The 15,752-nt window shown below is 37.6% G+C and overlaps 1 protein-coding gene across 2 annotated transcripts in view; it reads right to left on the reverse strand.

The window, feature by feature from the left end:
* LOC145283484 (tudor domain-containing protein 1-like) overlaps positions 1–15,752 on the reverse strand; it is a 124,313-nt gene that overhangs the window by 79,283 nt on the left and 29,278 nt on the right. For both annotated transcript variants that reach the window (XM_080132306.1, XM_080132305.1), the window contains 4 exons: positions 13,525–13,571; positions 5,492–5,626; positions 981–1,031; positions 755–854 (listed from right to left, as the gene is read on the reverse strand). In XM_080132306.1, the coding sequence (XP_079988432.1) occupies positions 755–854; positions 981–1,031; positions 5,492–5,626; positions 13,525–13,571 (333 nt within the window). The remainder of the gene's footprint in view (positions 1–754; positions 855–980; positions 1,032–5,491; positions 5,627–13,524; positions 13,572–15,752) is intronic.

A 15,752-nucleotide genomic window follows, 5' to 3' on the forward strand; every position in this document is an offset into this window, starting at 1 on the left:
TCATAAATTCATGTAAGTTTTAAGAAATGTTTTTCGGACAAAATTTGTTTTGTTTATTTCAAAAAAATCTCGGAAGGGTCAGTCTACACACACACAAAGTTTGGTGAGTTTAACTTTTATTTTGTGGAAGTTATTCAAATTTAAAGATAGGACCCTTATTTTGGCCCACCCTGTATAAAAAGAATTTATGTCCATATATACAGACTATGATAATATAGCCAGTGTTGCAATACACACACACAAACTAATTATTCTGTACATAGGTTTAAGGAGATGCAGAGGCATCTAGAATATACACTCATGATATAAGAATACATATTTATTCAATATACATTTAAAAATCCCAGTGGCCCCTCGTATATATACACCCATTATATAACACACGTTAGAGGTCTCCTTGATCTGTTGAGTAATAACCTACGTCTCAGTTTAAAATGATTTCTTCACAATGAACAAATAAAAAGAAAAAAATTTAACCTCATGGAAAATATGCAGGTATTAACATTTTAGGTGTAAATGTAAATTTTTTTTTTATTACAGGCAGTTCTGTAATCTTTCAAAAATATTTTCCTGATAAAAACAAGTGACTTTCATAAACAATTGCATCTCAGATACGTTTAAGAGCCTTTTTCTTGGCGACTACTTAAAACAATATTAACATTAATATTTGTTTTATATAGCATTCATATATTGCAGAGAAACAATTATTTTTATTCATGCGATACATCAGAGATTAAACAAATGGATCACTTACTAGATATTTATACATTCTTTATGGTGGTTTTGTAGCCAATCCTGTTGTTGGCACTCAACACTGCAGTAGGGACTTTTACACTGGGAACAGCGTTTGGTACCTTAAATAAAAAAAAAAAAACACTTGAAAAATTTCCATAAAATCTTTCTTTGCAATAATAATTTAGAATAAGTATTTAGATTTGTAATAATCCGATAAAATCATTTTAAAATAAAGTTCAAATTACCTGGTTTACTACATCTCAGGCACGGCATCAGCTGCTTTGTCAAATTATTACCTAATTTTTAAAAAATAAATAAAAAAAAGTAAGCAATAGCTTTTCACTTAATACATAAATGTACAACGGGTCAATACATATTAAGATTCTCATCTTGAATATTATCAAAATATTTCGGCCAATGTAACCTCAGATTTCCTTCAGATGCAACTTATCTTTATTTACTCAACTCCCCACAAGCACAATTAGATGCAAGGTTATTTTTTCATGTGCTCCACACAAAAATAAATAAAAATATGGATACTACACTCTGCTCCCTGAATTTTATAATCCATACAGAATTTTGAACATGGTGAAACGAATGAATAACAATCACTTTGAGGTGACAAACTCCTGAGGATTGAAAGTTTAATTCTCATTTCACACGATCTAAACTTATGAAATGATAAAAAAGATAACATTTCTATTCAGTGAATCCTGTGAATTAAAAAGTCTAGTTCAAAATCCCATATTGACACAATGCATCGGAAGATTGTCGCATGTTACCTTAGCTGAAATGTGAGAAAAACTTCCAAGAAAATAGAAGTTGAAAAAATCCAAACGATCACATTAATACACCAGTTATTAGATCAGCAAAGTTAATCCTAGTCAGTACCAGATGAGTGACTATTTGGGGATGCTGGGCACTGTATATATTCATGGGTGTGACAGCATTATATTAGCTTTCTTCAGCTAGTTCTCATTGATCTGACATCAACTTCTATTTTCTGGTAACTGATCTATTTCTTTCTTTTTCTCTCTCTCTCTCATATATATATATATATAAAATGTGTGTGTGTGTGTCTATAAAAGTGAAATTGTGTTTGTACACATTTCCCTATTAAAGTACTCTGTCAATTTTCGGTCTAGAGACTCAAGATTTGTCATAAGGGATATTGAGATTTAAGAAAATCTTTTTAATCAGTTTTCAGACAGAAATTTGGCTGTCAAGGGGTCAAAGTTCAACGATTTGACCATGGAAAACTCTACCAAACTCCTCCGTCAATTTTGGATCTAACACTTGAAATTTTAAATGTAGTCTACCAAATTACTTGGATAATTTCTGGTCTAAACATTTTAAATTTTACATAAAGGGTATTCAGAGATAGTGCAAGCTTTTTAATGGGTTTGGGTAAAAAATCTGAGCTGTCAAGGGGTCAAAGTTCAAAAGAGTTGACCTTTGCGATCTCTAGTAAACTACCCAGCCAATTTTTGGTCTAAACATTTGAAATTTATACATAACGGGTATTCAAACATTTTAATCAGTTTTGTAGCGAAAATTTCGCTGCCAAAAGGTCAAAGAGTTGACCTTTGCAGATTCTACAAAACTCCTCCGCCAATTTTAGATGTAGGTAACTTGGACATGGGTCAAACTTTATTTTAATTTGAGACCAAAACAAACGTTAAGGGGTCAAAGTTTTTTTTTTTTTTTTTTTTTTTATTACATTTTCACCCCAAACAAGCCACATTGCTATTTTAATGTAGGGGGCTACTATCAGGGACATAAGCTACAGGGGTACTGTGTGGTGAGTTAAAAAAAAAATAAAAATACCTCTGCTGCCTCTACCAAATTACTCAGACAACTCCTGGTCTAAACATTTGAAATTTTACATAAAGAGTATTCACACCTAGTGCAAGTTATGAACAGTACATAGGGCCCAAGCAAAGCCAGGCTGAACTGCTAGTATATATATATATATATATATATATTTATATATAAGAAAAATAACAGCATATCTGCTAATAGAACTATTTTTAAAGATTACCTATACAATAGAAGAAAAAATATCCCTGAATATACAGCATAATCACATTCATATGCCGGTTCTCATTAGATAACTGAAGTTAAATAACGGTGAGCCTTGTCATACAAGACAGGTGACCATTTGAGAATAGCAGGGAGTGTATATAGGAGGACTTCGGTCATTCTCTGCAAGAACTACAAAACCCTAAAGTTGTCATCTCCCCTGACCAAGATGTACATGTAACCAGGGATGATTTGTGAACTTAATATTCGCAGGACATTATTTCCTTCAGAGAAGGCTAGTTCAACCCGCATAGAGTGAATGGTGCCTTTTGTTTTTGAGTAGTGATTCATTTTTATCAGTAATAATTTCCTATTGCTGTTATGTATAACAACGTTTGTGTGTTCTTTGACTAATTCCTATTTTAGCCACAAAAAATAAGGGAATTTATTTTGTCCCTATTAAAAGTGAAAGAAATTCTTTGCATTATTTTGATTATCAATTTTATTACATTAGGTCGTGATCGTCATTCCAACACTTGTAATCCCTACATGTTGTTCAGCCCCAATCGTCATCTTCATTGATCGTTTCATCAAAACTAATCGTAGATATCTACAAAGTAAGAAATGATTTTTAATTTGATTTCCAACTTCACCAAAAAGGCTGTTTGGGATAAAATCTGTTAGATGTAAATTTATCAACCCCAGAAATGATTTAAACCACTAAATTAAACCATTTGAAATGTTTAAAAAATATTCAAAGTAGTAATTCATTTAATTTTGCATATTTGTTTTCTGTACAATCTGCATTACAATGCTTATGTGAAAAATATCCGATTCAAAGTTTGATCACTCTGAATTTGGTTTCTCCACTGGGAAAAATAATCACCTCTTAAAAACAGGAACAAATACTGAGAGGTCAAGCCACTTAAGATTCTATGGAAATTATGTTCACTTCATCTAATAGAAACTTTGGTAAATCAATTTTTATGGACAGATATAATTTAAAGTGACCTTATGATGTGGTTCAATTGATATATATATATATATATATATATATATATATGTGTGAATATACGTGTGTGTGTGTGTGTGTGTACATATCTATAAAAGTGAAAGCGGCTGTGTCTGTGTACATTTCCCTACACAATAACTCCGTCAACTTTCAGTTTACAGACTCAAAATTTGATATACAGGGTACTGAGATTTGGGAAAATCTTTGTAATCAGTTTTCGGCCAGAAATTTGGCTGTTAAGGGGTCAAAGTTCAACGATTTGATCTTTGATAACTCTACCAAACTCCTCCGCCAATTTTGGGTCTAAACACTTGAAATTTTAGATATCGGTTCCTTGGACATGGATCTCACTTAACTTGATTTGAGCCCAAAACAATAAATGTTAAGGGGTCAAAGTTAAAAAGATTTGACCTCTGCAGTCTACCAAATTACTAAAGACAATTTCTAGTCTAAACATTTTAAATTTTACATAAAGGGTATTCAGAGATAGGGCAAGCTTTTTAATTGGTTTGGGTCGAAAATTTAAGCTACAAATATATAAATGTATGTATGTATGTGCCTAAAACTTTCGACAGAGGCGGCAGATTTTCACAAGATCAGTATTGTTTTGAAGCTCGACCCTCCAGACGACAAATACCGAAAAATTTGTTAACATTAATTTCTTCACCCCCAACTGGGCACTTTTCTACAGGGAGGGGTTGCTTTTTTTCGCTGATATTTTCGACAGTCATCCTCTCTTTTCGATTGTCTAGCCTTAATTTAAACCTATGTCACTTCCGGTTTGGCGGTGGTCATAACAGCAAAGGCATCACTTTTTTTTCATGTTCTTTTCCTCCTTCGCGGTACGGGTTCGAGCCTGTCTTCCTACTACCACTTTTTTTTTTTGCTCAACACACACCTCCAAACACCCAGGCAATGCCGGGCACCCATGCTAGTGTATATATATTCAAAGAAAGACAGGCAGAGAGGAGATTTTTGGTTTCTATTAGTCTGAAACAGATAGGCTTCTGGCTCCAAGCTGTATGATGGTTTGGTTAGAGAGGTGTTTTTGCTTCAGTAAGGTTTAGAGTAGAGCTAGGTTCTAAGCACACCAGTCTTGTTTAAAAGTGACCATCGTTCTGATTGCAAATCTGCTGTTTGGCAGAGAAACCAAGTGTCATCTCCTATATAATAAAATGACTGCAGAAATTCCCCTCTGGACCAAAGTATCGTAGGTTTGCAACAACAGATGCCACATACCAATACATCCAGCCTGATAGTCACTATCTTAAGTAGCTTTTGAACACCATTTTATACACATTCAGCAATGATAATAAAATGCTACAATGCATCCCACAAACAACACCATCACAATTGCAACAGAGGAAGGAGTCCCTATTTCCCTCTAAATATTAAGTCCTACCACTGCTACCAGTTGTCACCTGATACAATTCTCCATGTTCCACAGATACTGTGCTTACACCAATCGTAACTGACTCATGTATACAGAGGAAACAATTTTAAATAAAATAAACATTGTCATTTCAAACTAGTTGTGATATCCTTTCATTACAGTAACTGAAGCAAGATGATTGAAACTACGACTAGTATCAAAATCAATAAATTTTAACAAAGTTAACAAGCAGATGATCACAACACATGCAGCGAACACACATACACACACACTATTATTACTATGCAGAGAAAAACAGACAATAAGTAAAAGGCAAATATTCTTTTTACCATTAATCTCATTAACGAGTTTCTTTGATGCTGAATCATTTTGGTTCGACTGATTCTGGTGACTGAAAATAGTTCTCTTATTCTTAGGACCACTTGAATTATGCCCATTTATTTTATTGTCCTTTGGAAACGTTTCTGAAAAAAATTTAAAAAAGGAGATAAAAAGATAAAAATTCATGAAACAAAATTGCTTAAAAATTAAATTTAACTACATCATGAGTTGGTCATCACATATTTTAGGAAGTACTTCAAGTTTACTTTTAGCATGCTAAACCAGGTAGAAATCCGATTAGATTTTCTGTTCTAAATAGATCAACACTTTTTAAAACTTGACAGTTGAAACAGATTATTCACACTAAGATGGCAACGAAATTGTTTACATTAACTTCACGTTTAATAAAATTGAAATTGTGTAAATTTTTACTATTTTCTTTGATAATTTGCTATTCTTAACTTATTAACTTGACCTCTTCATTTTTTTTTTTTTTTAAATTTGTAAAATTCTGTTACGAAACAAAAGAATTGTCTTTTTGTTTAAATAAAAATCAGTAGTTTTTTTGTTTTTTTTGCCTTTCACCCCAAACAGGGCATGGTGCCACTTTCATGTAGAGGGCTACTATCGGGGGACATAATTGCAGGGAGTTGAGCAGCAAGAGGTCTTTTTTACTTGACTTGAACTTCTGCATATTAGTACAGTCGGGGAAGCAGGAACCCGGGATGAAATTTCAAACTCTAGCAGTTCTGGGGAAAAACCTATTAGAATAAAAAGCTTTCTGGCATCTGGGGATCTCTACTGTGTAGGGGTGGGATTTTGCTGCTTGTCGGGTTTGTCAGAAGTATTTACATCGAGCGGGCACAAGGATTTTTTTTTTTTTTTTTTTTACAGTGATCACCACTTATCAAAGCCCGGAAGCCACTCAGGGATAAGGGTTATTGCAAGTACATTACGTTAGTGAGGAGATTTGCTGAAGTGTTTACTTAAGGGGGCGGTTCATTAGGAATTTGTTAACGCTGGACTTGAAGACATCCAAGTTGTAGTCCGGAGGGAAGCAGGCAGACGGAACAGAGTTCCACAGGCGTGCAGTTCTAAGAAAGAAGCTTTGTTCATGGAATCCGCGTTTTGATTTAGGCACAGATATAGAGTGGGGGAAATTTTTCACAGTGGATTCAGCTAGACGGGTGTTTTTCATGAAAGATTGACGAGGGGGGACCAGAGATTGGAGTTCAGAAGAGCATCTGCCATGGAAATAACGATAAAACAAGGACAGGCTCGCAACATCTCTTCTGTGGGAGAGAGGTTGCAGGGTAGAGAAAAGGGCATCCCCCACTAAGCCACGAAGTCTAGTTTGTACTGTCAAGGCAGGATAGGCTGTTTTTAGCAGCTCCTGCCCAGATATGGCAGCAGTATTCCATCCTTAGACGTACTTGGCTTTTATATAGATAGAGAATTGCATCAGTAGTGAGATATCTTCTGGAGCGGTAGAAGGATCCCACCATCTTTCCAGCGACCTTGGCAACAGACTTGATGTACGTGTTCCATTTCAGATCAGGAGTAAAGGTCAAACCCAGAAGCTTGTCAAAACACGGGGCCTCACCCAGACGAAAGCCATCCATCACAATTGATGCCAGCTGGGGATCAGAGCGTTGATGATGTAAGGATAGGAGTTTGGTTTTGGATGCATTAACGGTAACTAGCCACATCTTCCCCTACTGAACCACGCGCTCGAGATCAGAGGAGAGAGAATCAGAGAGAACTTTGTCATTTACAGCATTTGATGTGTTGCCGTAGATGGTCGTGTCATCAGCATAGATGTCAACGAATGATTTAACTATGTGTTTAGGGAGGTCATTGATGTAGATCAGGAAGAGAGTTGGGCCCAGGATTGACCCCTGAGGGACTCCAGCATTTATATTGCAGGTCTCCGATTTTTGTCCATCTACCACTACTCTTATGAGCCTATCAGAGAGAAATGATTTAATGATTGAAAAAACATTTCCAGTTATACCGTAGCTGGAAATCTTGTGAAGTAGACCCTTATGCCATACCTTGTCGAAGGCCTTTGATATGTCAAGAGCAATTGCCCTAGAAAGGAAGCCTTTGTCAAGAGATTCACTAATCCTTTATTTATTTATTTTTTTTTTTTTACACAGTGATCACCACTTATCAAGGCCCGGAAGCCACTCAGGGATAAGGGTTATTGCAAATACATTAAGTTAGTGAGGAGATTTGCTGAAGTGTTTACTTAAGGGGGCGGTTCATTAGGAATTTGTTAACATTGGACTTGAAGACATCCAAGTTGTAGTCCGGAGGGAAGCAGGCAGACGGAACAGAGTTCCACAGGCGTGCAGTTCTAAGAAAGAAGCTTTGTTCATGGAATCCGCGTTTTGATTTAGGCACAGATATAGAGTGGGGGAAATTTTTCACAGTGGATTCAGCTAGACGGGTGTTTTTCGTGAACGATTGGCGAGGGGGGACCAGAGATTGGAGTTCAGACGAGCATCTGCCATCGAAATAACGATAAAACAAGGACAGGCTCGCAACGTCTCTTCTGTGGGAGAGAGGTTTATAGTTCATCAGAGCATCTACCATTAAAATACTTGTAAAACAGGTCGAGGGATGCAACATTTCATCAATGGGAGAGAGGCTGAAGTCTAGCTGACAGTTCGGGACCTATTAGGTTGGCAACTCTCCTTTGAACCCTGCCCAGGAGTGAGAGACTAGTAGCAGATGCACCAGCCCAAATGTGGCAATACTCCATACATAGATGAATGGTGGCCTTGTGGAGATACAGGATACTTTCAGACATAAGTAACTTTCTAGCATGGAAGAGAGTGTTCACCTTCCTCGCAGCAGCAACAATGCCCTCAATGTCTATTCCAGCCCATATTCCCTGTGAACGTTAAGCCGAACTGTTTAAATAAAGTACTTTCAGCCATAGCTATTGGTGGTTGAGAAGGTTTCTTATAATTATTAAAAGGAAAGATGCTTAATTTTGGCAGCATTATATGTCAACATCTATTTCCATCCCCGTTCCACTACTAACTGGAGGTCCTCCTCTAGGGTTTTTGCCAGTGCTTGAGAGTGGTGTCATCCGCAAATATATCCATCTCGGAGACAATTTTATTAGGGTCATTTATGAATATCAGGAATAATAAAGGTCCAAGGATCAACCCCTGAGGTACAGTCGCATTTATATCATTGTTTTGATGTACATCCGTCGAGGACAACCTGGATTCTTCTCTTTGTTAAAAAGGATTTAATTATGTTAAGTATTCGCCCAGTAATTTCATATGATCTAATTTTCCTGAGAAGACCCTCGTGCCATACCCTGTCAAAAGCCTTAGATATCTAGGGCTACTGTCCTACCTTCCCCTGCTTTATCCAGTGGATGGTAAATACGTTCAAAGATTACAGTTAGGATATAAGCAGTAGAACGGGCTTGCCTAAATCCATATTTTTGGGTGGACAGAAGTTTAGCAACTCTACAGTGGTGAACTAAGGTTTGATTAATTAGGGAGGAGACTAATGGGGTGATAATATGAGCCAGTTCTTTCGCCAAAATTCTTGTAAACTGGTACCACAGAAGCAGTTTTCCAGCAGTCAAGAAAGCAAGATTCATTAAGGCATTTTTGAAGAGTTTGAAGAAACTAGAACAACCTCAGAAGAGTATTTTTTAATAGTACAACCGGGATGAGATTGGGTCCACATGCTTTTGAGAAGGGGTGATTTTCAGATCATCTAATGTGTTTTCTGTTTGCAAAGGAAAATCAGGAAGGGAGTGGTTTGCTGGCTCCAATGTAGAGTTTGAGGCAAACCGATTGGCAAGCATGTTAGCTTTCTCGATTGCATGCAAACAACCTCATGATTCATTTTTTTTATTTTTTGGACTATTATCCTCATCTTCTAGTTGTTCATGTTTCGGACAATTATTCTTTTGACCTTGGTCAGGTTAACCGCGAATTCTCTTACTACATCCACAGCAATTGCTTCCTTCAATAGCTATTGTTTTCTCACCACGGTTTGGTCAACTAATCCTCTGACTTTGGGTGGGATCGAAACCGCTACCTCTAGACAATGCTCACCTGGAATCGCAGATATTCCGAATCTCTATCCACTGTACCACAGAAGAGCAATCAACATTGGATTTTTTGGTCTTATAAATCCAATTGTTCCTCCAATTGTCGAGTCCGTACTGATTGTTATATTATTGAAATAGTTATGAATTATTTTGGAGATGAATAAATTGTATCATTTTTGAATTATTTGGACTATTATCGTCATTATTGTCAGAAGATTAGTTGACCAAACCGTGGTGAGATGACAACAGCTATTAAAAGGCAGCAATTGCTGTGGAAGATTCGACATTCCTATCCCATCGCGGTTAACCTGACGAAGGCCAGAGGAATAACTGGCCGAAACGTGAAAAACAACTAAAAGATAAAAATAACAGTTCAAATAATTACATAAAATCAATTATACAAATTACTCTTCTCCAAAATAATTCCAAACTAAATCAATAACCTCATGATTGTTGAATAGTGGAGGAATTGTTGATTGGCTGTTATTTACTACACTAATTCTGTGCTTCAATGTGTTTTCTGGTAGTTCTGGTGCATTCTCTCCTCATTGTTACTATTTCTTTCTTGCAATTACTTCTAGCTCCTATAAATTTTGTCTGTTGTGACTGGACTTTTGTCAGATAAACGTGCGGTATGCATGCAGCCTTTGAGCAATGGCAGCCGCACCATTGGGGAGAGTGGGGTTTGCTATAGAACTTCTGTGTGGGAGCATGTGCTTCAATTGCCACTTTGAACCATTTGGTGATCTCATTTGCATACTGTTCTGCAGAAACAGAAAAGATTTTTCTCAATGGGGCATCGCTGAGGAGATTCCTGATGGCTTTCCAGTCAGCTTTCTTATAGCACCTTATTGTTTTCAGTAATGGCTCTTCAGCTTTGGGTTGGGAGTTTAAGGTGATTCCTATGATTACTAATGGGGGTACCTGGTGTTGCCCGGGTGTTTGGAGGTGTAAAAGAAAAAAAAAACGTGTTAGTAGTCAGGCAGGCTCGAACTCGTGACATGGTGACGCGAAGGCAGAGAAGAAAGTGAAAGAAAATGTGACATCGCTACGAGGCCGTAGGAAGTGAAAAGTGTTCAAATTTAGTGATGTCAATTGACTTGTTAAGTGAATGGACAAAAATGGATGGTCACATTCAATGCTGCTAAGACTAAGCTTGTTTCCTTCAATAACTACAAGAAACCTTCTCTACCACCAATAGCAATGGCCAAGAACACATTACCTGAAAGTACTTCTTTTAAACTCCTCAGCCTAACGTTTACAGGGAATATGAACTGGAATAGATACATTGAGAGCATTGCCAAGGCTGCTGCAAGGAAGGTTGGCTCCCTCTACCGTGCTAGAAAACTACTTACGCCTGACAGTATCCTATACCTCTATAAGGCAACCATTCGTCCATGTATGGAGTACTGTTGTCACATCTGGGCTGGTGCATCTGCTGTTTGTCTCTCGCTCCTGGACAGGGTTCAAAAGAGAGTCGTCAACCTGATAGGTCCTGAGCTGTCATCTAGGCTTCAGCCTCTGTCCCATCGACGAGATGTTGCATCCCTCTGCCTGTTCTACAAATACTTTAATGGTGAATGCTCTGACAAACTGCAAACACTTGTACCTCTCCGACGTAACTACCCCCCAACAAACCCGACAAGCTACTAAGTCTCATCCCTTTACAGTAGAGATCCCTAGGTGCAAGAAAGCCTTTTACTCCAATAGTTTCTTCCCCAGAACTGCGGGTCTTTGGAACTCCCGTCCGGGATTCTGCTTTCCCAACTGCAATGATATGCAGAAGTTCAAGTGTAATGTTAACAAACATCTTTCTACTCATCTCCCTTCATAATGACCCTGCTAATTAAGTCCCTGATAGTAGCCCCCTGCTTCAAAGTGGCACTGTGCCTTGTTTGGGGTGAAAATTGAATAAAAAAAAATAAAAAGTTCCTGCAGGTGCAGAAATGAACGTTGGCTGAAGGCCAGTTTAGCTTTCCACCGTTTCATTTATTTGTTTCCTCACGATGTTGGGGAAAACGAGCTCCCCATAAAAAGGGAATGTCCAAATGAATAGCAATTGTCTGATATGAGGGGGTTCCCCCCACATTGATCAAAGCTAATTGCTTTCTGGACCTCCCTGCAAGCTGTCTTCGCTTAGTTTCGCTTTTATACGAAAAATACAAACACGCAAGAGGATGGAATAGCGTGAATTTTACAAAAGGCGATCAAAATAAATCTAGAGATGACGTCTCTTCACAAATCGTAGATATTATGATCTAAGGAGTATATAAAAAGTTCTAAAACATAGTAACCCGCGCTGCCCAAGAACCTTTGCTGAACATACAAAACTGCACGCGCCACTTTTGCCTTTTATATAGATTACAGCGTGATCAGCATTCCCGAGTGGGCTATGGGCATTTGTTAAACAATCATTGGGAACTGTGGGCAGAAACAGATCTAGAAGTGAGGCTTGTCTCTTGTCAATCGGGGAGACGGGTCAGGAACGTAACTGTCTGTAATAGGGAATGAGATACAGAGAAGCTATGTGCTATGCTACCAGCTGCATCTGTAAGTAGAGAAACTAAGCCAATTATAGTCACCAAATACATGTACTTGTGTGCTAGTATCAAGGAAGAGTGCTGTATCCATGCTGTCAGCGACTTGATTGATTAGGGTGCAGTCCTTGGTCAAGAGAGACATGTACAGAAAATATAAGTAGCTAACGTTATGATGCAGGTTAAGTCGTCTGATTCTAGATTTTATTTTCTAGTCAAGGGAGGGTGTTTCAAAAATAGCCTCCAAGTTTGTGCATATGTCCGTCTGAATCCTTACAACAAAGTGGGAGATGGCCAGGCATGTTAAAGTGGTTACTAATGAGTACAACTATAACAAGACAATATTCTTTTCATTGTTTTGACCCTTAAGTATATATTCGACACAGTTAATCGAGAACCACATTACTATATAACAGCATCTAAGATATCAGCTGATATACACTAGAGAATCAAAATAATGAATATTCTCTTGTCATAGTCGTACTAATTAGCCACCATTTATTAAAGCTAAAAAACAGTCTAGGTTGAGGGTTAATCAGATCGATTAACATTTGAATGATAAAGAATATCATGAGAAGATTGAAAATGATGGAATGAACAAAATTTGATCACTCAAGAGAACAACTTATTACAAGTATTTGTTTGAAAATAAACATCATGAGTTGACTGTCACCTATTTAAGGAAATAATTCAATCATAAAAACAATCTTGTCTTTCACAGATAAGTTTTAGAAACTGTTCATAGAAATTCCGTTTGATGTTAGGCACATAGAAAAAGGAAATGATGGTATAAAAATGAGTTCTTGTTAATTATCAAAATATTTTAATTTCAATGTTGGTTTGGTTTGTCCGATGGCACATAACCCAGTGGATCATTTTATGCCAACCAAAAATAGATCTCATTTTGTTGGTATTCTTTATAAAGGAGTATTTTGTTGGAAGCAAATGGTCCATTTATAAATTTCTTGTAGCATTCTTTCTTCATGAATCCAAAACTATCATTTGGATTGACCTGATCAAAAAAGGTTTTTCAGGCCACCAACCTAGTAATGTTTAGAACAGATCAATCAATACATCTTACCAATTTACCACTGTAAATGGAGTAACGAAAACAGAATAGAGGATCTTCACCTTTAAGTAGATAAAAGCGTTACCTATGTGGTGTCTAACCAGTCTCACTCTTCTGTAACTAATTGTTGGTTGAATTTGTTTTTCGCTTAATGTATGTGCAGCTATTCCAAAGAGATGATATAGAAAAATAGATTTTTTTTTCATTATTCTACAATATTCTTTATATTCTCAAAAACGTATACTTATGCATCTTGCCTATAAAATTCCCTTTAAACATCACAGGTTATTAATAATTTGAAAATTTACATATGGAAATGGGGGAGGGGTGCAAAATACTTGGACTTACTTTTTGCTGATGCAAAATTGCTATCTCCACCTGCTCCATTTGCACATCTGAAAAGTAATTTAAACGAGAAAAACAATTACAAAAGAAAGAAAATTCACAATGCATACAGATTGGGTTAGAAAAAAATTGGCAATACATTATTGTGGTTATCTATATAAAAATGAAGTTAAATTTCAATAATTCCTTTTAGAAAAGATTTGAATCTTGGAGCATTTCATCATCATCACTTAAACAAGCCGCGCATGTGTGGTCCCCCTCTGATGCTGCATGTGAGATGACGCCACAAAAAATAGTGAAGAAATGATGAATGTGAGAAGTGTGAAGGGCCAACGTTGCCTTCACATTTACACCAAATTTCAGAAAAATCTAATGAATGGGGCAAAAGGTGTCATTTTTTGCAATTTGGGGGCATTTATGAGACCTTTCGAGCTCCTGGGGATGCCGAATCCCAGTGAAAATGGACAAACGATGCAGTTTAACGCCTTTAGACATATTTGAAACTATGGAAAACCACTATACAGACATACATTTTCTTTCTTTTTTTTTTTATTACATTTTCACCCCAAACAAGGCACATTGCCACTTTGATGTAGGGGGCTACTATTAGGGACACAGGCGACAGGGGTACTAAGTGGGGAGTTGGGCAGCAAAATGTCGGTTCACGTTACACTTGAACTTCTGCATGTCAGTCCAGTTGGGGAAGCAGGAACCTGACAGGGAGTTCCAAAGTCTAGCGGTTCTGGGGAAGAAACTACTGTAGAAGGTTCTCTTACATCTAGGGATCTCTACTGTAAAGGGGTGGAATTTAGCTGCTTGTCAGGTTTGTTGGGGCTATTTACGTCGAGGGGGTACAAGTGCTTGCAGCTCGTCCGAACATACACCGTTAAAGTACTTCTAGAACAGGAAGAGGGATGCTACATTGCGTCGATGGGACAGAGGCAGAAGCTTGGATGATAGTTCAGAACCTATTAGGTTGGCGACTCTCTTTTGAATCTTGTCTAGGAGTGAGAGACTAGTAGCAGATGCACCAGCCTAAATATGACAATACTCCATACATGGGCGAATGGTGGCCTTATAGAGGTACAGGATACTTTCAGGTGTCAGTAGCTTTCTAGCATGGTAGAGAGAGCCTACCTTTTTCACAGCGGCCCTGGCAATGCTCTCAATGTAACTGGTCCAACTCATGTTTCCTGTGAACGTTAGGTCGAGGAGTTTAAAAGATGTACTTTCAGATAAAGAGTCTTTGGCCATTGCTATTATTGGTAGAGAAGGTTTCTTGTAGTTATTGAAGGAAACAAGTTTAGTCTTGGCAGCATTGAATGTGACCATCCATTTTTGTCCCTATTCCACTACAGATTGGAGGTCAGCCTCTAGTGTTTCTGCCATTTCTTTAGATATGTGTTCATTTGTTTTCCTGTCGTGTCTGTTATAGAGCGCGGTGTCATCAGCATATATAACCATCTCACATACAATTTTGTCAGGGAGGTCATTTATGAATATTAGGAATAGAGGTCCAAGGATAGACTCCTGAGGCACTCCCGCATTTATATCATACTGTTTAGATGTACGGCCATCGAGGACAACCTGGATTTTTTTCTTATCTAAGAAGGATTTAATTATGTTTAGTATTCTTCCAGTGATACCGTATGATCTAATTTTTCTTAGAAGACCTTCATGCCATACCCTGTCAAAACCTTAGATATATCTAAAGCTACCACTCTACCCTCCCCTGCTTTGTCAAGTGAATGGTATATACGCTAGGAGATTACAGTTAGAATGTCTGCTGTGGAATGGGCTTGTCTAAATCCATATTGTTGGTCGGTAAGAAGTTTAGCATCTGTAAGGTGATGGGCTAGAGCTTGGTTAATTATGGACTCAAATATTTTGGCAAAAAGTGGGTGGAGGTTAATGGGGCAGTAATTTGCTGGATCAGTTCTTTCGCCAGAATTCTTGAAAACTGGTACCACAGAAGCAGTTTCCCAGTAGGCAGGAAAGCAAGATTCATTAAGGCATTTGTTGTAAAGTTTGAAGAGGATTGGAGCTACTTCGGCGGAGCACTTTTTTAATAGCAGATCCGGGATGAGATCAGGTGCACATGCTTTTGCAGTGTCAAGATTTTTTATAATGGCATGCACCTGAGAAGGGGTGATTTCCAGATCGTCAAGTGTGGCATCTGTCCGCAAAGGAAAGTCTGAGAGAGAGTGGTTAGCAGGGTCTGGGGGGAGTTG

The sequence above is a fragment of the Euprymna scolopes genome, chromosome 8 (genome assembly GCF_053919585.1).
Source record: "Euprymna scolopes isolate OS-2025 chromosome 8, ASM5391958v1, whole genome shotgun sequence".
NCBI lineage: Eukaryota > Metazoa > Mollusca > Cephalopoda > Sepiida > Sepiolidae > Euprymna > Euprymna scolopes.